Below are 24,977 nucleotides of genomic sequence, written 5' to 3' on the forward strand. Positions count from 1 at the left end.
GGGAGGGTCCTGGCATAGTTTTTCATGAGATTGTTTTCTTGTATTTGTATTTTGTTCCTGAGTAGAATTTGGCTTCGAATTGCCTGTTTGTCTTCTAAAAACATTAATTAAGTGCCAGACATGTGAAAGATATGTGCTAGGTGATGGGAATACAAAGACAACACACAAAAAATTTACTATTGTCAAGGAGATTAACAAATATTTCTGGATTTTACAGTCATACTTCTTGTTAACCAGGTGGGTGACTACTTCTCAATGCAGGAAAATAATGGATTCCTAATTTCCCCATCCTGAGGCTACTTCTCCAATCCTTTTCCACCACCCCTAAATATCCATTTGGGATCCATTTAGTAGTTAGATGAGCACCTCATTAATATGGTTTTAATACGTAAGATTCATGGGTACTCTTAATTAGGAGATAGACAAAATGTAGGGTCCAGACAATAGTTCAGGTTAGCTATAGCACCTGGTACATTTGTTGTGGGAGATTAGGCTGGTCAGAAGTTATTTGGGGGATAGTAGAAGAGTGTCTTCAATCCAAGACTGAAAAGTTTGGATTTTACCTTATTTCGTATCATTTATACCAGTGTATAATAGAGATGACTGTATCTCTATTCTAATTTTCATTGTCAGCATGTGGAAATATTTTTATTTTTTACTTCTTCTTAGATTTATGCTAAGAACATGGCTTGTTTTGGCCTGGTTTGTTTGAGACCTAATTTATGGGCCCTATTTTTGAAGTGGTTGAAATATATAGATAGAATCCTATCTTATCACCATCATCATTATTATTACTAGATCATGAAATAGCTTTTGATACAATAGATTAAAAGATAGGTTCAAAGACAATATCACAATACAATTACAAAATACAGTATTAGTATTATAATACAGGGTTTTCCATCCATGAATCAAAATTATTCAAGATTGCTTGAAAAATCCAACAGAAATATCCTTGTCCAGTGATCATCTGAGCATAAAAATCATACAAGGCATGAAATAGGGAGACGTTTGATCATCAAAAGTTATTACAACTGTTGTATCACTATGATGAAGGAGGTCTATCACAGTGTTTGAGTTGAAGAGGAATTCCCTGTGAATGGTGAGGTCCTCTGGATCAGAGATGCCAAATTTATAAGCTGCCAGTGTAACACTTCCAAGTTCAATCCAAACCAAAATAAAATGTAATTTGGAAATATTTAACAATATAAATAAACATAAAATAGAATGTAGATGATACTATATAGTTTTCTAAGTCAGTAGGTAATGTGCGGGGATCCTTATGTATAGCTTAGTGCCTTCATTTCTATTTGAGTTTGATACCTGCTTCAGATTGTTGGTGGATGACATTGGTCTGGCTACATCAAATTCTGGAACAACACAGAGTTTCAGGATTTGTGGTCAGGATTGAATCAGGTCAGGATTTGGTCTGGCCATTCACTCTGAAATGTGTTCTCCTTTGCTTACAACATATATTTGGATAGAAAACCTGTAGCAGTCATCCATCAATATGTCTATATAGAACAGACAGTACAAATAAACAATGAATTGTGGTCAGACTTAAAGATTGGGAGGAATATGAACTGGATTTCATTCAGGGAAGTGTGAATGTACTTTAATAATGTCAAGCTTGTCCAGAAACAAAAGACCATCTTTTTAAAACTACCTCTATAAAAATGTTGTTATGTGATTCTAAGACAAGAAATACTGTCTGTATTGTAAAAAAGGAATGTTCCACAGAGATAATGGAGAGGTCTGTGATGGGTAGGCTGCAAAATATAATCATTAAGGAACTTAGAAGAAGAATAGGAGTAAAGAATGACATCAGGAAAATGTGGGACAGTAAGAGAAGATGGACTGGTCATGTGATTAGGGTAAGGGGTAACAGATAGACAGTCCAAGTGCTTTACCAGTAGAAGGTGAGTAGAAACTTTCATCATAGATAGATCCCCTGTGGTGAACTTATAGAAAAACAAATACCAGAGTCACAAGGGGTGAACAAGAATGAATAGGTTTTAATTCTACATCATGGAGTGAGCATCCACACTGATGAGGTCACACATACTTTTGAATATGTAAGCATTTTTAATACGACAAATACAAAGAGCATATTAGGAAAGTATAATGAGGTAGGAGAAAATAGAATACTAGAACTAGAAGGGATAGTGGGGAGACCGTCTAATTCATTATCCTCATTTTACAATGAAGAAATTGTGCCCTAGAGAGAGCAAGTGACATGCTTATCATCACACAGACAGTTAGTGGAAAATTAGGACTAGGATTCAGGTCCCTGGATTTCTGAGCCAATTTTTCTGGTGTGTATAGCCATATGATATTCTTCTTGCTCTACTAGCAATCTTTGCAAATTTTATCACTATCTACTTTCCCTCTGTGCAACACCTACAAACCACAGCAACATTTAGCACCTTTGTCCTAGAGACATTCTTAGATAGTTAATTATGTCCATAGATTGCTTTTATGATACTGAGATGAAAGTCAGCATTCAGGTACAGTACTCTTTATTTTATTTTGGGACACAAAGTCCGAGGTATAGATTGAAAGTATAATAAAAGTATATTGAAGTTATAAATATTGATTGGGGACTCAAAGTGAGAGACACGTTGAAAGTAAGTTTCAAATTTGTCATGCACCTAATTACAAAGTACTTACTATTTTTATACTTGAACGATCAAAGTATAGGCCCCATTTCTCAACCTGGAAGAAAAACAGTTTGTGGCTAACTTCTTCGTTCTTTGGAAACAGCCCAATGTTCTTTGGAGTACTATATAATTAATACCTCCTTGATACCTTTTCCCTGAAGATTACAGTGTTCTGAAATTGGACCTTTTGCTATAAAAATTTGCTTTTTTATGGCTGTCAAGTAGAAACAATTTAGGTAAACAAGAAGGCTTTTATAATTAGAAGGAACCTTAAGGATTGTATGCTTAAAGTTTAAGCAGCAGATGATTACTTTCTCAGAATATCTTATTAGTTGAGTGTAGGGGGAAATGGGGATGCTTGGGAAGTTGTTTGTTTTTTAATCTACTGTATTTCCACTGGATAGCAGTGAAATGAAGAATCAAGCTATTCCCCTTGAGGCAAGAGGCTAAATTGTTGTATATCAGGATAGGAAACCTGCTGTCAGTGAACCCATTCAAAAAATGGTGGGATTGACAGGAAGGTATTGCACCCATCATCTGTTTTATGGTACAAAAAGAACTCAGCAAGGTGCTATAAAACTGATAGATCACAGCATTTGGCCTTAGCCAAATTGTGTGTACTTCACTGGCTTAGACAACAAGGTTCTTTGTTTTGATGTTGTATGCTGTTTTGTTTTGAAACTTGGAGGTTTTTGAGATATCCAAATCAAACTCTGAGAATAGTCATTAAATTAACACTGACTCTCCTAGAAGGGACTTGTCAATCAATGACTATAATTCCAATCTTCATCCCTATAATTTCCCTGTCCAAAACAATGGTCCCTGGCCATCTCTTCCCTATGGGTGTTGTTTTCTCCTTTAGAACATTGTAACACCAGTCACGGAAGCACACCTGAAAACTGCTGCTGTGAATATTTTCAAGGATCTAATCGCATAGTATAATGAACTCTCTGTTTATGCAGCAATAAACTAAACATTGTTCAGTAAAGTATAACATTTGTAAAATCCTTGAGCAAAACACACCATCTAATTTAGATCTATCTATCTATATATCTATCTACCTATCTATCTGTCTATATCATATTGTATCACTCATATGCCATAGGTGCATAGCATGTATCATTGCATTCAGTAGCATTCCCCATAATGCTGGTTTACACAGCAGGGAGTCCTGGCACCATTACCAGCACCATTATCTCAATTCCCTTTAACAGCTCTTAAAAGGGGCTTAAACTAAGCTTCCTTCCCATGGGCAGGTCTCCACCCTTCAGGTCAATTCATTCATAAAGACCAATATACAGAGCTTCTGTCTCAGAAATTAACATAGACCAACAGACCAGGCTTCTCTCTGAGAAATTAACACAGATCAGCAAAGGGAGCGCCAACATCCCAAACATCCTTTCTCTTAGGCCTCCCCACAAACAAGTTCCCCCAGGAAAATTCCTCCCTCTGCCCACTCACACCAGCCTCTCTCTCAGCACTAATTGCTCTGACCTCACTTCCTGTCAGTTCTGCTTTACCCTTCCTGTTCCTTTTCCCTTTTTTGGCAAGCTCCTCCCACACTGGGCTTCACCCGACTCAGTATGCACCACAGCTTTGAGCTGGGCCAGAGCTCAAAGCAGGTCCTAGTCCACTAACATTACATTAAGCACTTAATGTGTTGCAGAAACTCAACTCTAAAAGAAAAAAACAGCATAAAATCCTACTTTGCTTGTCATTACAAACATATATTCTTTAAAGGCAGATACTGTCTTGCTTACTTTTAGTTGATTTCCCAGGCCTTCATATAGAACCTGGCTTATAGTAAGCATGTAATAAATATTTTATCCATTGATTTAGTTAGCTGACAGTATGACTTCTAAATCAATTATGATAAATAACAATCTATGACATGTTCCCATATAAAATATGTGAGTATTTATACATATAAAGATGACTAAGAGAAAAAGAGGAGTCCAAGATGGGTAAGTATAGACTCTGCACCCAAAGAAGGACTCTCTACTCTCTCATCCCATAGTTCTAGTAATGTGTTGCTCAATGTTTTTTTAGGGCAAGCTCATTCGACTCTTGGATACCTCTGTTTTTTAATATTTACTTTCAACCAAAAGGTGCCTCTTTAACTTCTACCTTAATTTTGCCTCACTAACAACACAGAGATTGGATAACCCTATTAAAAGAACACATACACACTCTCTGTTTCCCTGACATGTATACATATGCATTAAGTCAAGCTTCTTCCACACTACAATCAATCCCACATGTAGCAAAGTTTTTACTAATCTACATATATCAATACTGTGGGAAAATGTATCAATGTGCATTACAAGCAGAAAGCAACACTTACAATATATTCTAAAAAGTGTACCAAACCTCACCCATTTAGCTTGCTACTTTCTCCATTACCTTATTAATCTTCTCACATTGGGTTCAAAGGTGATCTAAGGTTATGTTCTGATATTACCTAATAACTTACCACAAATATAGAAACTATCTGAATTAATTAATTCTTAGTCCCACCCTGGTTTATTAAAAAAACCTTCTTTTCCCATACGTTTCTCTCCTCTTATCGAATTCCCCTCTCAAAGAATTAGAAAAACATCAGTATTACTAGCCATCTAATTTTATTAACAGTAACCAACAATGCAAAGACATAAATTAATATCTTAGTAATGTTTTTGCTGCGAGAAGGGTCACAACCAGATACCTCTAGGTATTGGTTAAAATTTCCATACACTTTGGAACCACAATCCCAAAGTAATACTGTTCTGTCAAGATAGCAGTTAAGATTTCTTTTCAAGACATCTTCTCCACAGCATAGCTACTCTACACAGGAAAGTGAGTGTCACAACACTCAAAATGTCTCCTCATGTTCTCTCAAAGGTGACAACTCTTCAAGTCCGTCATAGACTTTGTTTTCATAGATGACAGTTAATTTTCTAAGTTTCCTCATGAAATAAGTTGTCTTGTTCCCTTCTCAGAGATTTTTGCTGAGACTTTCTCTAAGTCATGATAGCTAATGTACTAAAGATTACAGTTAACTGTCCCTCCTTAAGATTTTTATTCTCTCTCTTAAAGGCACAGAAACAGTGACCAAGGCCCCTGTCAGGGTGGCTATTTATTCTGCAGTTACACATATAAAGATATCCTGAACATTGCAAAAACTTCTGGTAAAAATTCACACTCATATGCATGTATACATACATACATGTGTGTACTTAAATATGTTCATGGATGTGTATATATGTATGTGGGGGGCAGGGGAAATAAAGGATATCTTATGGTCCTATAGCTGATGCTCATATTGTACATTGACGACCTGGCCAGGAGTTTTGAAACCTGTTGTACACTTCTGAGGAAACCGAAAGATAAATCATACCTAAGCTTTATATATATATATGTTTCTGTATGTTTACTTATGTATGTAAACATACATGTGTGTATATACATACTCTTCACTATATTACATTGCCTATACATAATGGGTATATAAAATATATGGACCATACAGAGTAACTGTATACATGCACATATATAGACCCGTATATATGCTTATATATTCCATTTTCTACATATGTATGTGTGCATATGTATATCATATATTATAGAGAGGTAATATGGAATAGTGAATAGAGAAGCAGTCTTGGAGTCAAAAAGACCTTGGTTTAAGTTCTGTCTCTCATACTTACTGGCTGTGTGAAGCTGGGCAAATCCCTTACCCTCTCAGTGCTCTCAGAAAATTCTGAATGATTATAAGTTGCAGAATGATCCTAGGTTTGCTTTGGCAGAGGAGTTTTCCTAACTGAAAGCTTCCTATAAGAAAGGAATCATAGGTCTACCTTTCAACAGTCTGCCCTACCCCCCAAATAAAAGCTCCCTCAGAGCCTATAAGCTACATGAGGTCAAGGAATGTATCTTATTTAAACTCTGCATCTTCCCTGGTCCAGCATTTTGCATATGCTAGGTGCCTGATAAATATTTGTTGAATTGATTCAGGGGATTTGAGAGGAGGGATGCAGGGTAGAATTATGGAGTGTTAGATTTGGAGTAATCTACAGATGTTAAAAACTGAAGCCATGGCTGTGAATGATATTACTGAGAAAATATAAGTAGAAGGAAGTCAAGGAGGAAGGACAGCAAAGGCTCAGGCGCTATCCCCACCTGGAGGGTAAGAGGATGATGAAGAATTAATGAAAAGTGATCAGAAGAGTGGTAAGAGGTGAGTTGGAGATAGCGGAGCCATAGAAATCAAAGGGGAGTATTATAGTAAGAAGAAGATGGGATAAGCAGTGTAACATGCTGCCACACCATGTTACAGTGTATGTGCGTGTGTGTGCGTGTGTGTGTGTGTGTGTTCATAATATAAATTTGTAAAACCACAAAGTAATCTTCTGGGGAAAGTTACAGAGGTCATAATTAGATAGCAGTACAAATTAAATACTGTACTGTTTCCAAAAACCATTTCTTTATCTCTTATGTTACATCTTAAATTCCTCCCTTTTCCACTTCTTTTCTTCCCTCCAACTAAGAAAATCATGGGGAAGATCAGTTTCCCAGAATGGTTTTATTCTCCCAAAGCATTTGATCATCAAAGACCTGAGACTGAGCTGTGCTCTAGGTATTCTTGAATGCCTCCTGTGAGCAGAATAGATGTGATATTATTAGTTCAGGTAAGTGTCTTTCAATATTTCTTGCTTTGGATATTTTTAGATAGAGAGAGCCATAGTTCTATGCAATTTAGTTCTGAGCCCCTGGCTTTCAGAACCAAGAACATGATATTATTCATTGATCTTAAAATGTTCCAAAGATGAATATTAAAAGTATTGATAGCTGCCTGAGACACAGTCTCTGCGGACCTCAATTTCTTCATCTTTACAATGAGAGAGCTGGACTAGCCATTAATAGAAGACACATGTAAAACTTTTTTTTTATTCCATGCATCACTGCATTTCCGTCTTTAAGTCTGTCCTATCAGAGTACAACTTGTGCTAACCATAAATTCTTAACCTATATTTGTGTGTTCTGGAGGATTTTGTATGACTCCTTTGGAAAACATTAGTTTCTTCATTCAAATATTATTCCAACCTCATGGTTTGGAAGCTGATTATAATAGGTTGCCACTTGAAGATAGAAAAGTACAGCATGCTGCTGCCCTCTTGTGGCCATTTTAAAGTGCTGCAATAGGGGAAAAGGAACAACTCCCGAAATAGTAATCTTAATAAAACAATTTGCTAAATTCCCCTGGAGTGTTAGACCCAAAAATTAACAGATTAATGTAATTTTGTTCAGTGTGAATCTTTAAATGTTCTTGTGAAAACTCATGAATTATCTGTGAAGGTAACAGTAGACACTGGCCGCCAGGTTCAGAAATAGACAACTCTCCATTTTTCAAGCATAGCCGTAGCTAATTTTCGCATGATAAGGAAGCCTTTGAGTACGTAATTATGAATACATACACATATATTCATAAAGGATATTCCTAACAGTTGGTTCATAGATTTTTCTTCATACAGCTTCCACTTATATATATGAATGCAGCATTTGTCATTGTCAGCATGGTGAATCGCTTATTAAATCCCAGGGATTTTCCAGTGGCACAACTACTTCTAAGAATCTTGCCCAGGGTCATGTGGCTAATAATAAGTATGATGGGTAGGATTTGAACCTAGAACTTCCAGACCCAAGCTTATCATTTTTTCATATACTATACCAAGTTGCTTCTCTAACTCAGGAGTGGTTGATGATATTTTACATAAGTATCATGGTAGAAATACAAGTAGGCAAAGACCTGATTTTTCATTCTATCGATAATGATAACCCACTATGTGATCTTAAAATAGCTTAATTTCTCTGGGCTTCGGTTTTCTCATCTTTAAAATGAAGGTATTGGACTATTCTCGTCCATTCTCCTCCGCCTTCAATCTCTAAGATTATGATTACACTATGATCCTGTCAGTGAATGATAGATTTTTAAAAATATGCTTCATATTTATTAATTCCTTATTTTAATTAAAGGAAAAACATTGTCATATTGGCTCATTATTTTTGTGTTTCCATGTAATCAGAAGTATATACTGCTTTTAAGAAAATATAAAGCTTGCATTAAAACAAAAGAAGGAAATGTATTTCTGTTGGTTATAGATGAATTCTAGGGACCATTGTGGCAAGTATAGTTTTTGTAGATAAAGATTTTATAGACCATTTAATGTGTTTACAGCATTTGGAACTGTTTCTATAATTCTTGCAGCTCATAGCACTTATGTGGCTTTTTTATATTTAATCTCCTCAGGTTCTATCAATCTGAGATAAGTGTATATTTACATATATGAGTATACATAAATATTTATCAAAATAAATACAAGGTAATTTATGGGAGTTAGGGGCATATATGTATGGGGGTATAAGTGTATCCTATACCTTTAGGTATACTCAAATAGTACCATAATATTACTCATTCCCAGTCACTTGCTTTTGGTTTCTCATTCTTCTATCATTTTAGCTATCTTTCTTGTTTTACCTTGCGTATAGTCAAGTTGTTTTTAAGTCAGTTTGTTTGACTTTTATATACTGTCTGCCTACTTCCCTTTACTGACCTTCCTCAATTTCATCACTTCCTATTTCTTTGTGTGAAATGTAGTTTCTCTTTTATTTCTGTTACTATTCTGGTAAATTCCAGAGTTCATTTGTGAGGTCATGTGGCTTAATTTTCCACATTGGTAATTAAGTTCTACAAGTTTTTCTTAAATGTCATCATCGCCTCTTGCCTGGACTACTGCAATAACCTCCCAATGGGCCTGTCTGCTTCAAGTCCCTACCCTCTTCAATCCATCCTCCACAGAACTACCAAAGGGATTTTTCTTAAGTGCAAGATTCAACCATGTCAGTCCCATACTCAGTAAACCCTAGTGGCTCCCTGTTGTGTCTAGGATCAAATATAAACTCCTGTGATGGAGTTTAAGGCCTTTCACAACCTGGCCCCTATCTACCTCTTCAGGCTCGTTATACATTATTCCCCTTCATGTAGTCTGGCCCAACTGCCTTCTTACTATTCCTCACACATGGCCTTACATCTCCTGTCTCTGTGCCTTTTCCATAGAATCCCTTGTTTACGCCAAACCCTAGCTCAAGTATCACCTTCTGTATAAAGCCTTTCTTCATTCTCTTCATCTACCCACGCTTTTACCAACCCCCATAAATTACCTTGTATTTATTTTGATAAATATTTATGTATACTCATATATGCATATTGTCACTTCCAATAGAATGTGAACTCCTTGAGATCAGAGAGATTTTTACCTCAGTATCTCCAGTGCTTAGCACAGCACTTGACATTTGTAGGTGCTTAATAAATACTTCTTGATTGATACCATAATCATAGACAAAAACAAGTAAAGAATTGCTAATTACTCATTAATACCCACATCATTCATCTGGGCCTTTTCAATTCATTCTTTCCCCCAAGTGCCAAAATAATATATAAAATAAATTTAAGAAAACAGCAGTCAAACATTGCTTTATTCTCCTTTCGCTGAAATCTAAGGTAAAAAAAATACATTTCTTAAGCAGATAATTTCTAAAGAAACATATTCAGTCTCTCTTATCAACAGGTTCCTAGGAGTCTGACTAGGAGTGAGGACTCAGAGTCTTAAAGTGACCAGAATACTTCTGCCACATAACTTCCTTTTGGTGCTGCTATTAAAAACAGTGCTTGTAAAGTGTGTTCAGATGACCAAGTAAAGTACTATATAAATAAGGCTTTTTAACCTAGCCCTGATAATTTAACTTTGTTTCGATTTCATTTAAAAATTCAGATTTTATTTGCAGAACAGGGAGAGTTACATGATTTCGGATGTCTGTTCTCATGCTGAGCCCTATTATTCTGTTTTACAAGATTAAACCCTGGTTCCCTTGGTAAAGAAAGGGATATATGAGGAAAGAAAGGGAGGGAGCTATTGGTTATGGCTCTGATATAGTGGTTTGTCATTTGGGGCAGAGGAGAACAGAAGACACAGCAAGTAATAGTTAAGAAAGAAAGAAAATGTGAGACTTTTTTAGACAACTAATGAGTAGTTTCTCTGTGTGTGTGTGTGTGTGTGTGTCTGTGTCTGTGTGTCTGTGTCGGTGTGTACGCATGTGTGTGCATGTGTTTGTTCATCTGGCAACTAATGTTTTAGTAATGGATTTGTCTACAGTAATGTAGAGTGGTTCCAAAAAATATAACCAGGTGTACAGTCCATCATAGGGCTGTACACAAGCAAAGCTCTTCTTGGTTAGTAAGTCTTCCCAGAACATGTATTCTGCTGGCCTAGTCTTCAAAGATCCAGGGTCACCTCTATACCCTGATGAGGCACTAGAATTAGATCTTTGTGGAGGAACACATTATATAGAGACAAAATATGTAAAAGCCTTTTGAAAATTTTATAAGATACTACTTTTAGTAATGTTCACTTATCTGAAGATCAGATTTCTGGGAACCTAGGCCATCCAGGGAGCAGAGAGGTGAGTATGAAATAAATATAAAAGTCCTCCTAAATAGGTGAAAGTAGCCATCACAAAGCTCTGATATTAAAACTTATGTATTTTATTGCATAATATAAGTATTTTACCTCCTCACTCAGAGCCTTTTTTAAAAACATATTTTGACAAGGTCAATTATTTGGTTTCCTAGTCCATGGCCATTCAAAAAGGAGGTGGCACTGATAGAGCATACATAGCACACTGAGAGCAAAGTTATAGTTTTGTGAACTATGATCGTTGGTTCTAGTCTAATTGAAATATACAGTGAGAATTCGAATAATTCAACCACTCCATGGATTCATTATATGCACTAATCAAGACCTAGGTGAATATGTAGAAAAGAATTGATAAGATATAACTATCTGGGGCCTTCTAGCATAGAGGCAGTCAACCCTACACACCTCAGCAGCCTCTGAGGGTATCAAGTATTACAGAACAAGATAGTCTAGTACAGTAATTTTGTTGACCAAAAAAAGAGTGTTTTTATTAATTGATACTTTTTTATATTACAACCATTTCCAAATAAGACCATCCCCCATAGAACAAAGTAAAACAGTTATATATAAAGTCAATAAGTCAATAAACATTAATAACTACTATATGTCAAGCACTGCACTAAGCACTGGGCATACAAATAAGAGGGGGAAAAAGAGTCTCCCTGCCTTCAAGAAACTTATAATCTAAGGAGGAAAGACAGTACACAAAAGGAAGCTGAAAAGGAGGGGTGCAGGGAGGGAAAGGGAAGGTACTTGGGCCGGGAATAATGGAGGGTACAAAGATAGTAGGAAAAGAAAAGATGGCTGGCCTAGGGCTCTCCTTGGAGAAGAGCTGTCCAGTTCCCCATCCATTCAGAGGTGTCCTAGGAGCAGAGGGCACTGATGAGATGTAAGTACCAAGGGCATTTTGATCTTGCAGGATGGTAAGGTACCTGTGGGCGTGATGGAGAAGTACACACAGACACACACACACACACATACAGACACAAACAGACAAACTACTCATTAGTTGTCTAAAAAAGTCTCACATTTTCTTTCTTTCTTAACTATTACCTGCTGTGTCTTCTGTTCTCCTCTGCCCCAAATGGCAAGTCCAGCTAGCTAGGAAATGAAAATTGAAAGTAAAATAGTTAAGTCAGATAGGGACTGACATAGTAACCATGTCTGACAACATATGCAACATTCAGTATGTGATGTTTCGCATTTTATTCAAAATGATATGTTTCAACTTACATCCTTTGAGACCAGTGTCAATCACTGCATTTAATCAAGGTTTGGATGCCTTTTAGTGATGTTTTCACTTAAATTATTGTAGTCCTGATGATTATTATTCTCTTGTTTCCACTTTCTTTACTCTGTCAGTTCATACAAGGCTTTCCTCATTTCCCTGAAATTCTCATTTTCTTTTGTCCAGGGCAATACTGTCCCATGACATGTACCACACTTTGTTGAATGATTACTGAGTCAATAGGCACCTGATTGCTAATTTGTTTGTTTTTTGCTTGAGAGAAAAAGTATTGCTATGAATATTTTCTTCTGTGTGGGATCTCTTTTTTTTGTCTCTGATCTTCTTAATTTCATTGTGGAATTGGTGGATCAAAAGAGATGATTAATGATTTTTCTTGCATAATTACAACCATTTTGCAGAATTATTGGAGCAATTCACAGCTCCACCAAGAGTAAGTTACTGTTCAACATTGACTATGCCATTTATCCTCTTCACAGATTCAATGGGTCTGATTTATTTTAATTTACATTTCTCATGATTAATCATTTGGTATGTTTTAATACAGCTGATATTTTATATTGCCTTTTTTGCAAACGTATAAATCATCTGAGCCTTTACATAGCTATGTGCTAGAGAAGAACTCTTGGTTTTATACCTTTGGTTCCAAAAGGGTAATATTGCCATCAGGCATCACTGACTGCCTGTTGAAAATATCTTTTTAGATTTTCTATAGACAACTCAAGTACAACATATCAGGAACAGGACTCATTTTCCTTTCCATTCCAATGCTCCTCCCTTCTTAACTTCTCTATCTCTGTCAATGGTGCCACCATTCTTTTAGTGACCCAGGTTTGCATGCTAAGAGTCATTCTTGATTCCTCCCCTCTTCTTGACTCCTCCCATCTGATTAGTTGCTAAGTCCTGTCAATTCTACATTCACAGTATATCATATATTCATCTTCCCACTGCTCACTGAGCCATCATTGTAGTATAGATCCTCATCACCTCTTACCTGAATTGTTGCAGTAATCTCCTAACTGTTCATCCTGCCTCCAGTCTCTACTCTGTTTATTCCCTACTAAAATGATATTCTTTAAGTACAGGTCTAATCATGGCTCTGCAGTGACTCGCTGTTGCCTCTAGTAAAAAATTCAAACTCCTATGTTTGGCTTTTAAAACCTTTTGTAATCTGTTTCTTCTTAACATTCCAAGCTTATTGTACATTACTCATACACTATATTTCAGTGAAACTGGCCTAATTATTGTCTTCTGTATAGAACATGCCATATTCTGCCTCCATGCCTTCCTAATTACCATTCCCCATGGAGGTAAATAGTCCTTTCAATAATCTGCCACATAGAATTCCTAGCTTCTTTCAAATCTAAGCATATACCTTTCCCCAGGAAATTATTTTACCTATATTTTGTATTCTTTTATATGTGTATATGTTGTTTCCCTCAATAGACTCAAAGCACTTTGAGCCTGGCAACTATTTGTTTTCTTTGTAGCCCCAGTAACTAGCACAGTGTCTGACACCCATTAAGCACCTAATAAATGCTAGTTGAATGGAATTGAATTCAATGCAGGGTTGACAAGGAAGGTCTGTCTTGGAAAACATAGAAAAGTCTAAGGACTGGTGTCTCAGAGTAAGTTATCTTTTTAAATGTTGGGTCCTTTAAAGTGGGTGACATCTAGAAAGGTAGCAAGTTTTCAAAGACTGAGTCAGTTCAGTTTGTGGAAATAGAATTATATCAGTGGGAATTTTGTTTTAGGGGTAACGTTTTATATTTGCAAGACTCCCTTTTCAGGAAAAAAACATCAAATTTGGGAAAGTTTTCCAAGAGTTGGCTTATATTATGAACAAGAGTGCATTCAACAAGAAATTAAGTACCTACCTCAGCAGGATATATACTCAAAGGAAAATAATTCATTCCCTGGGGTGAATTTTTGTTTTAGGATTTTTCTATAGTCCTATGTCTGGTGTGTTCAGATGATATACCTTCTAAAGCAGTGATCTACAAACTTTTTGATTGAGTAACTCTTATCGATAAAAATATTTTGAGCACACATCCCCATATATGTATATTTAATACTTTATAAATTGTATAGATATACTACCATACTAACAATTAGGTACCTTATTAAACATTTATAAGTAGAAATCTTAAAAGAAAGAAATTATATTCTATCTTTCAGTCAATAGAAATTCATGGGAGTTTACTGAATCGGGAAGTAGTAAGATCAGACCTTCACTTTAGGAAAATCATTTTCACAGCAGAAATTAAGAATAGCCTGGATGGTGAGAGACTTGAATAGCACATTAAGGAATATCCCTAAAATAAGGCCATTGTCCTCAACAATCATGAGCCTTATTGGAGAGATAGGATTGAAACATGAACAATAGTAAGAAATATTAGATTATGTACAATAATTAAATTCTGATTTACAAGGTATAGAAAATAAGGGCAGTATGGAAGTTTAGCAGAAGAATAGAGCAGTGACATCTGGGGCTATCATGAAAGACTTTACAGAAGAGACAAATCTGAATTGGGCATCAAAGAAGTGGATATATTTTGGATAGGTTCAAGAAATGGCATTCCAAAGCTGGAGAAAACATGAGCAAAAATATGGAATGTGTAGATTCATGGACTGTGATAAATATGACCCAAATAAGATGTAGCATGTATTAATGAACAATGAAAATAAAGTTGAGTTATGCTACTTTGTAGAAAGTCCCAAAAGCTACACAGAGGAATGGAGAATTTATGCACTGAAACTAAGGAATAATGGAAGATTTTTGAGCATTTTGATGACATGGTGAAACTCCTATTTAGAGAATAATAGCTAATAATAACTAAAATTTATGTAGTGCTTACTATGTACCAGGCACTGTTCTTAGCATTTTACAATTATTATCTCATTTGGTCTGCACAACGATCAGTGACTTGCCCAGGGTCAGACAGTGTCTGAGGCTGGATTTGAATTGAGGTCTTCTTGACTTGAGTCCCAACAATATAACCACTGTACCAAGTATAATCTTGAGCTAGTATGCAAATTATATTGGTGAAAAGAAAGTCTGGAGTCAAGAAGACTTGATAAGGAGATTGTAAAAGTAAAATAGGGGTGAGGTATTGGGAATAGGGAGAAAGAAACAAGCAGGAAAGATTTTTTGAAGGAAGACATCAACATGATTCAGTGACAATGTATGATGGTGAAGGATATATAAGAAGCTAAAATTTCCCAAACTTGCATGACTCAGAGAATTGTGGTGCCATTGATGGAGTTAGAAAGGTAGGAGGAAGAAGATAGTTTGGTTTCTTTCATACTTTTCACTTCTGTACAGGGTATTCCTAAAGTCTGGACACATAGGCAAAAATCCATATTTTCAAGAAATGAGATGAATGAAATTTTCAACAACATTTTATTTAATTGGAATATCAACAAATAACATCTTCAATATGATTTCCATCATTTGTGATGCAAAGGTTGATGCACTTTGCAAGATTCTTGTGAAGTCGATGTAATAACTCCACATTGCTGTCAATTTTAGCACATTCACTCTTTATGCATTCAGTCATGTGTGTTGCATCTGTGATTTTCATTGAGTACACCTTATCCTTTAGCACACCCCAGAAAAAGAAATCCAGGGGGCTAAGGTCTGTTAATATTCCAAATATTTCAAAACATGCCTTTTTGCCTATATGTCCAGACTTGAGGGACACCCCATGAGAGCCAGTCAGTTAACAGCACTTACAATGTGCAAGGCACTGTGTGAACCACTGTTGATACAAAGAAAGGCAAAAACAGTCTCCTCCTGCCTCAAGGAGTATATATTCTAATGGAGGAGATATGTGAATGACTGGGTGTATATAAAATATATACCGATTTCATGAAGGAATCTTAAAGAGAAATGTATTGGCAGCTGGGGGAATAGAAAAAGCCTCTAGCCAAAAGTGGGATTTGATCTGAGTTTTTTGGTTTTTTGGGGGCGGGGGGCAGACTGACTTTATTAGCCAAAGGCAGGCCTGGCACCTTAGGTGGTCTTGGGTAGGCGGGTTCGCTTCTTCTTCACCACCACTGGCTTCGAAGGATGGCGCTGGCCCGGCATAGAGCGACCATGCAGAGATCCTTCCAGTATTTATTCTTGCGAATGATGTGCCGGGCGCTGTTGAGTGTTGCCCGGGTGTTTTTGTTGATTGTGGTCTTCACATAGAAAGTGGCAGGCTCCCTCTGACCTGCCCTCCGCTTCAGCACCACCACGATGCCCTTGCTGTCAGCGGCCGGCTCGATGCCCACCGTCTTCTGGTGGATCAGCCCATTGTACCGGAACAAGTTTCGGGCCTTGAGATTGTTGGGCTTGGTGCTATACGTCTGCTTCTTGTGCTTGATGTGGAAGCTGAAGGAGTTCCGAAGGACCTTCCACTGCAGGTGGGCCGACATGGTGGTGGCTGCACTCGCGGTGGCTCCCGGAGACGGAAAGGCTGATCTGAGTTTTTAAAGAAGCCAAGAAGACTAAGAGGTAGAAATGAGAGGGCGAGCATTCCGGGTATATAGCACAGCCAATGTAAAAGCATGAGGATAGGAGATGGAGTGATATGTTTGAGTAACTGCAAGCAGGCCAGTGTATCTGGATCATGGAGTACTCGTTGCTGATTAACTTAGAGATACTGGTCCAACTCTGAAGGTCATGCAAAATTAAGTTTTACTATAGGAGTATCCATGAGGTCAGATTTTTATTAGGTATTTCCAAACTGCTCTGAGTTCTAACTAAAGTAAATCTGAAAAATTGACCTCAGCACTGACCCTTTATCTCTGAAATTGCAAAGGTTAAGCTAAGATGACCTTGGGCCCTTCTTGACCTCAATCATTCCCTACAGCTGGAACCAAAACATCCTCCAAGAGCCAGGAGCAAAGTGTTAGAATAATTTGCCTTTCTATGACAAATGATCTTTTCTACTATCATTTTTCTAGATTGTCTTTGATCTTTATGAATGTTCTAGAATGGTTTCTTTTAGATTTTTTTTGGTGTGAATAAAAATGACTAAAGCTTTATGTATATCCTTGTCGAGAACTCATTATAAGCTCCCTAGATCCTACATAGTACTTTAGATTTGATAATGAACAGTAGAATGACTAAAAGATTGATTTCTAATGTTTACGAATCAGATTACTTAGAATCAAGTTTCTTTTGAGGACTCATTTTAGTAATACAAATCTATCACTTAAATGCGTGACAGGCTACCTCTATAGTACAAGTGTTCAGATATCTTCTGATCAAAAGCATCAGTGTAGGCAGTGATAAATGTCCTGAATCTATCCTATCAGAAGTCCTGTTTCCAAAATGATTCTTAGCATTTTCTCATTTTGGCCTCAGGAGGAACATGACTCATTTACAGGGTGCTTTATGACTCTGCAAAGTGCTTTCCTCAAAGCAGTGTTGTAAGGCAGGTAGTACAACTATAGTATCCCATTTTACAGAAGAAGAAACAAGCTCTGAGTGATAAAAATAATTTGTTCATGGTCATAAAACTATTGCCAGGGCTGGCTGAGACCCAAATCTGGTTTTGTTTCTGCCAAGATTATTGTTCTTTTCTCTATATCATGATGTCTTTCAAGGCTCTATATAGGAAATTCATAAAGGAGATTTTTTTTGTGTTATTATTAAAGATTTACACCAAATTATTTTGAATACAAACCTATATTCTCAATAATGCAGTAATTCTGCAAATTTTTGAACACTACTGACTTAGAATAATCATTATTAAAATTAATCTAAAAGGCAATGGAAAGCCACATGGTAGACATAAGTGCTGTAGGTTACTGCATGATAGTGATGATGACTTACCTATTAGAAGAACCATAAAAGATATCACTAGGAGCCTGGACAACTAGAGACGTCAATATGCAAGTCATAGCAAGAAGAGAGAAAACAGATAACCCAATGGTACACCAATGCCTCCTTCCCCCAGGGTACTAAACTTACATGAGAAAAGTTGCTGACACGTCAGGCCAATTCTCCATGAACGATTTCTTGAAAGACGTGAATTAGAATTGCCCAGAATGAGAAGACATGGAAATATTATGACTCTTTACTGAAATCATGGATCTCTCAAGGTGTCAAAAATTGAAAGATTTGGATCCTTTAAAAAGCATAAAAGTATTAAACTTGGGAGGTACCTTAAAGATCATCTAATCTGATATCTTTATTATCTGAATGAAGAAACCAAAGGCCAAAACAGTGAAGTGGTTGGTGAATGAATGAATGATTAAATAAGTGAATGAATGAAAAGTTACTATATGAAAAGCATTGTGCTAAGTGCTAGGGGTGCAAATTAGAAAATCAAGATGGTCCCTCTTCTCAAGGAGCCCATAGTCTAATAATAGAGGCATATGCATAGCTGAAGTGATGCATTCAGGGATACACTGGGGACCTTATCCTTCACTCCAATGCAGTTTGAGGCCAAATTAGATGAATATGTTTGCCCCTTAATTGCTGGTTGTATCTATATTCCCCAGGACTTTTACCATTCCTAAAGCTATGCTCATTTTGCTCTGTAAAACTGGATTATGAGCTTAGTCCTCTGCCCTATTTTGTATTGCTCTCTATCGTACTGCTTGTCCAGTCAGCAAGCACATATATTTCATTAAGGTTCTGTCTGACTGCTTCAGGGATGCCCCGGAGCCACTCTGAAACAGTGCAGCCTCAGATGCCTCTCGTTTACTGCTTTGTCTGTATTAGAGACAAACTCTACACAACCTAAGGACATATACTTAGGTTTAATTTATTATGTCTCTTCCATTTAGTTCAGTGGAGCTTCTCTGTGATGTTTGATTTTATCTGACAACAATAGTAGTTGATTTCTGGACCAGTAAACTTGGAGTGGTTTTGTTGCTGCATGCTGCTTTCACTTTTCACTATTTACCTTTTGTCTTTGGTTATGAAAATGATTTACCTTGTAGCATATGTGGGGGGTGGGTAGGGGAAGTTAAAGGGGAGAGTAACTTCTTTGTGGCTTGAGTATGGTTTCGTGTGCCAGTTATACTGGGAAGTGAAACCTCAATTAGCAACGGAGCATTTTATCATTACATCATACTTTAATGTTCACAATCTATTGAAGGTAAGAAATAGCTAGATGCATACCTCCCCCCTTCAAGAAGGAAGTTACATTGCCTTAGATTTAAAGGGTTATTACTTATGCTGCTCTGTCCCTCATATTGTCCATCCTTGCTGTCTCCTACATGGAGAGGAGAAGGTGAGGGCAGTCTTCAAAGGGTGTGATTATAGTGCAGGCTACTATGTGGGAATACTGATTCTCACAAGGGACTCTTGGCGCAAGCAGGTTTTCCCATTGACAGAACCAGATAGCAACATTGTTGCCTAATGGAAAAATTGTTAAAGCGATGCTATGAAGAGTTGTACTTTAGCTTTTCTTTAGCCATGCCATCGATCATTTCCTTTCCTGGTGTTACGTGATCCAACAATGCTTATGCCACAGTGCTATCACTATGATGCTGGATTTCAACTGATCTGATATAGATACACATTAGATCTAGATCTAGATTTATAGATGATATAGAAATGTTACCTATTAGGTACAAGCTGGGGTAGTAGGCATTATCAGCAATATATGATATAAACAATGACCCCAGCCGTTGAAAAAATTATGGCTGGCAATTTAAGTCATATATGAACATAACAAAAACAATATAAAGCAGAATATGATGTGTCAACCCCAAGTACTCTCCCTCAAAAATGCCCCTTTAGTGAATGTCACAGAAATTCAAAGAGTATTCACACACCCTGGTCTGTAGGGAAGAATGAATCAGAGTATATCTTAGAACATCCGTGACATCTTTCTCTAGTATTTGTGATCCCAGTTTGCTTTAGAAGCCTAAAATTTGATACAGTCTTTACTACTCACCAGATTATTTGAGTCTATGAAAGGTAAATTAAGTGTGCAGCAGTTTGTAACCATTGCATTAGGAAATCTCTGCTTAGCTGCTAGAGGGCAGCAAGAGCTGCTACAAAATCTTTTGGTGTTCAGCTGCTGTGCTTAGCAAGCCCCAAACAGCTATAATTTTAGTCCATGGATAACCATGCAAAAATAATTTGGAATCTTCAGAGACTTTTCCTGGCAAAGCCTCTTTCATTCAGGAAGTTAAGGTTCCGAATGTGTCCACAGAGAAGCATTCGCTTACTTTTGTTTTCCCAAGGGGTGTGGGAAAGGCCAAACTCCTATTTATCTGTTTTTCCAGTAAAGTTTGTATAGGATAACTATGTACAACTACGAATTTCAACCTCTTGCTACTCCAGCATACAGTCTAGTGTGTACTATCCCTAAATACATTTCTGACCTAGTAGATGAATGCTGACTTCTCAAAGAAATGTGACAATACAAAGCGATGAAAATTTTTAAAATTTAAGTCTATTGATAACATTTTTCTTACCCCTCTGCTCCCCTTTTGCATTGAGCAATTAAAAAATCAAAATCTTATAAAAATCTTAATAGTTAAATCAAATTCCCACATTGGACATGACCAAAAATGTATGTCTTTCTTTACAGTTTAAGTCTATCACCTCTCTGGCAGGAGGTGGGTAGCATGTTTCATCCATGGACATCTAGAAGCATGGTTTGTTATTGTTTTGATAATAGTTCTAAAATCTTACAAAGTTATTTTTCTTTAAAATGTTGCTGTCATTATAGAAGTTATTTTGCTGTCATCATTCTCATGCAGATTTTTAAAATAAAGTTATGTTACCTGTATAAATCTTATTACAGAAAAGAACTGGGGAAAAGGTGGAATAACTTCATTAAGAAATCACAATAATGAGAAGAAAACCTTTCATTTAAGATTTTCTATTAAAAATCCTTTTTCTGTGGAGAATTTTTCCAATGATTGGCAAATGTCTTAAGTAATAAACATGTTTCTTAATTTCTGTCTGATTTTTGTCTTGATTTCTCTGATTTCTGTCAGGATTGACAGTTTTTTAGTAAGGCTAATTTTAGTGAGGGTTTGAGTCAATGCTGTCATATTTGTTAGGTGTTGAAACACCAGAATGTATGATTGTGGAATGTCAAAAAATGACAAATTCTATCTGTTTTACATTCCTCAACACTACCCTTCAGCAAGTTCATTGTAATTTTCTCCCCAAATAGTCTAAATCACTAAACTTCTTTTCATCATTTTTAATTTAAATTTATAACAAAACCTTTTGAGGAATATATGAAATAGTGTTTTTCTGCAATTTACAAATACAGAAATAGAACTAATCATAGTTTAAACTGCATAGAAACTTACAACCATAGGACAATATAAACATAGATTTTCACCATATTAGATACTTTATAGCATTATAGAAAATTGGAACTGGAAGGATCTTAGAGAGATCATCAAGGCCAACCTGCTTCATTTTGCAGGTAAGGAAGCTGAGTCCTAGAGATATTTGGAGTTACCTAAGATCACCCAGTAAGTGGCAGCCCTGAGACTTGAATCCAGGCCTTTTGACTCCAGGATAAATGTTTGTTTTGTTCCCCCTGCCCACTCCTATGTAGAAGACAACAAATGTCTAGCTATTCCTAAATAAAGCTGCTATTAATATACTCGGTCTTATTCCTAACTTACCATAAGTAGTCTGTAAGTAGTAGTGCTAAGTAATCTGGAAGTGTGTGATTTTCTATAATTTTTAACCTTTTGTTGTTCAGTCATTTCAGTCATGTCTGACTCTTGGTGACCCCATTGGGGGTTTCCTTGGCAGATACTGGGGTGATTTGTCATTTCCTTCTTCAGTTCATTTAATAGATGAGGAATCCAAGGCAAACAGGGTTAAGTGACTTCCCTGGGATTGCATAGTTCAGTGAGTGTCTGAGGCCAAATTTGAATTCAGGTCTTCCTGACTCCCTGGCCCAGCACTCTTTCCACTGTGCCACCTACCTGCCACCTAATTTTTAATCTACTGGTGCCATATCAAGGTAGAATTCTTATTTAGGCTATTTGGTTCTCTTAATGTACATGGAATTATAAGATTTTAGTAAATCAAAAAACTTTTATTAAGCACATACTATGTTCCAGGCACTGTGCTAAAAGTAAGGCAAGGAAAGATGAACTGTGTTGCATAGCGGATAGAAGGCTGATCTGGCTCTATGACCCTGAGTAAGTAACTTAACTTCTCAATGCCCAAGACAACTCCAATATTCATTTGTAAATTGAGTTAGTTCTCTATACCAATAAATCATAAATCCCACTAAAAAGAAGAAAATAAAGGAGAGAGGGAGGGAAGAAGGAAAGAAGGAAGGAAGGAAGAAAGGAAGGAAGGGAGGAAAGGGAGGGAGAGAAGATGGGAGGGAGGAAGAAATCATTTAAGTGGTTTGTGAACTGCAATGGGGAAAAAATTATATCTTTATTTTCACTTACCTCCAACTGAAATTGATCACTTCCTTAAAATATAAATATAGAAAACAAATTTCATTCTGAGGAGTCCATAGGTTTCACCAGACTACAAAAGAGATCCATAACATACACAAAAGCAGTAAGAACAGGGCTCTCATCATTTTATAAATGAGGAAATTGAAATCTAGAAAGGTTCAGTGACTAGCCTAAAGCCACACAGCTTGTTAGTGGTAGCTTGGACAAGAACCTACGTCTGTTGGCTCCTGGGCCATTGTTCTTTCCATTACACTGTATTACCTCTTTTTTTTTTTGCCATAGACCCATATTATTTATGGAGCTCCCAACAAAAAGGTCAAAGTCCTATTTAGATGTCATCTCATCATTTGTATAATGCGGGAGGTGTATTCTTGAGCAGCCGACCCCTTTTCAGAGCCTGCCTAGTTGAGATGTTACTTCCCTGACAGTAAGACATTTAAGCGCAGATAGAAAACCACCGCATGCACCAACCCCTCCACCCCCCTTCTCAATTATTTTCCCTAACAATTAACGCTGTACTAACTTGACACTCTTTTTCCTTGTTTGGCTTTGTAAACCATCATCCTTTTCTCTATTAATTCCAGACATTAATATTTTCTTTCACGCAAGTGCCGCCATTCACCCGTGAAACAGTTTGAACATTATGTAGCTGTCAAGATGCCTAGGGATTACCCAGTATGCCTTGCCTGTGAGAAAGTGACACCACTGAGGCCTAGTTTTGAGATGTTTATTTTGAGAGTAAGCTGACAGGCATGAAGGCCTGATCCCAGAGTGGCAATTTCATTTAATTAAAGGCTTCTTTTTATTATAGTTTTTTTCCCACTGTTTTTTATATATATATATCAGAATGATTGTTAAAGTCTGACTCACCAGAGGCCCTCTGTTGTACAGTAAAAGGGGGAGGGGGTACACTGTGTTGCTTACTACCATCTGAGGATGGCTTAGAAAGCATTCATTTTACCATGCTTCTCAGCGCTCTTAGCTAAATGAGGCCAGAATGGGAGAAAAGGTTGGCGTTAGTGTTTCGTAGTAACTAAAATGATAAGGTAGAAATGTAGATTATTGGCTATTTTTTTTGTCCAAAAATGACTTTTCCAGTATGACCTTGGCCCATACCCTTGAACTGTTACCTCAGTTATTCTATTCAAGTTTTTTGTTTATTTGTTTTCTTTTTTGCTTGCCCATTTGTGGCATGGGCTTTCTACTTGAATAGTGGGAAACTACTTTCACTTTTCAATAATACAAAAAGATTTGTCTAAAGAGGCAGATAAAGGTGGTCGAAGACAAATGTGGATTGAAGAGTTGATTAGGAGTTAAGGATTTAATATATTTAGTGGCAGAATATTTTAAAATTTTTATAACAAAGACTTTTTAGCCTGTATACAATATTGTACCTGATTTCTAGAAATATAAATATTTTCTATATGCAGTTATCATATGGTAATTTTCATTTCCATTATATATACATACATATATATATACATACACTATTCTTATTTATAAGTTTAAGTTGATATTACTCAAAATATATTTAACTGCTTAAAGTGCATTGGGAAAGGCTTTTATTTCTGTGTAGTTGCTTCGTATTTTCCCAAAAAATTATATTTGGTACATGACTTTGAAATCCCATATTTTTCTCATATATGTAGCTAATAATACGTTACCGACATCAACAGTTTGCCTGTTAGCCGGTGGTTTGTTTTATTTTCCTGGTGGTTTGAATGTTGCAGACATTTTTGTATTGGACTATTCCTCATGTCTTCATTGTAATTTGGGTTCAGAGGCTATTATAATAAGCGATTCTCTTAATCCCCTTGGGGTTCCGTTTAAAAGCACCACAGTAGGTGCCATTGCAGGTCAGAGATGTCAGGTCTGCGGCCAGCTGAGTAACTGGTTTCGAGTTCAGCTGGCCCTTGTGGAACAATATGTTAAGGCTTTATTCCAGGTGCAGAGAGTCAAAAAGAGATATTGACTGTCAATTTAATCTCTACGCCCTCCTTTTCAGTGAACGTTGTTCAGTTCCATCTTTTGAATCTCAGTGGCTTCAGAGATTTTTTTTTTAAAAGAATCTGCAGGTCCTGTAGAGTCAACCATCTGGCCATGCTCTTTAAAGTGGTTTCTTTCCCTTTTGCCTGACACCCTGCTGTTACTGGG

General features: G+C 36.7%; 2 protein-coding genes across 2 annotated transcripts in view; one reads left to right on the plus strand and one right to left on the minus strand.

Moving 5' to 3' along the window:
• Window positions 1–24,977, plus strand: part of MCTP2 (multiple C2 and transmembrane domain containing 2) — a 214,555-nt gene that overhangs the window by 28,052 nt on the left and 161,526 nt on the right. The gene's annotated exons all lie outside the window — the stretch shown is intronic.
• Window positions 16,467–16,838, minus strand: LOC118828561 (60S ribosomal protein L28-like). The gene has a single exon (XM_036735252.1). The coding sequence runs from the start codon at window positions 16,836–16,838 to the stop codon at window positions 16,467–16,469; it is 372 nt and encodes a 123-aa protein (XP_036591147.1).

Source organism: Trichosurus vulpecula, chromosome 8, assembly GCF_011100635.1.
Source record: "Trichosurus vulpecula isolate mTriVul1 chromosome 8, mTriVul1.pri, whole genome shotgun sequence".
NCBI lineage: Eukaryota > Metazoa > Chordata > Mammalia > Diprotodontia > Phalangeridae > Trichosurus > Trichosurus vulpecula.

Bases quoted from the DNA above. Each gene is read 5' to 3' on its own strand.
- LOC118828561 (XM_036735252.1), bottom strand. From the start codon at position 16,838: ATGTCGGCCCACCTGCAGTGGAAGGTCCTTCGGAACTCCTTCAGCTTC.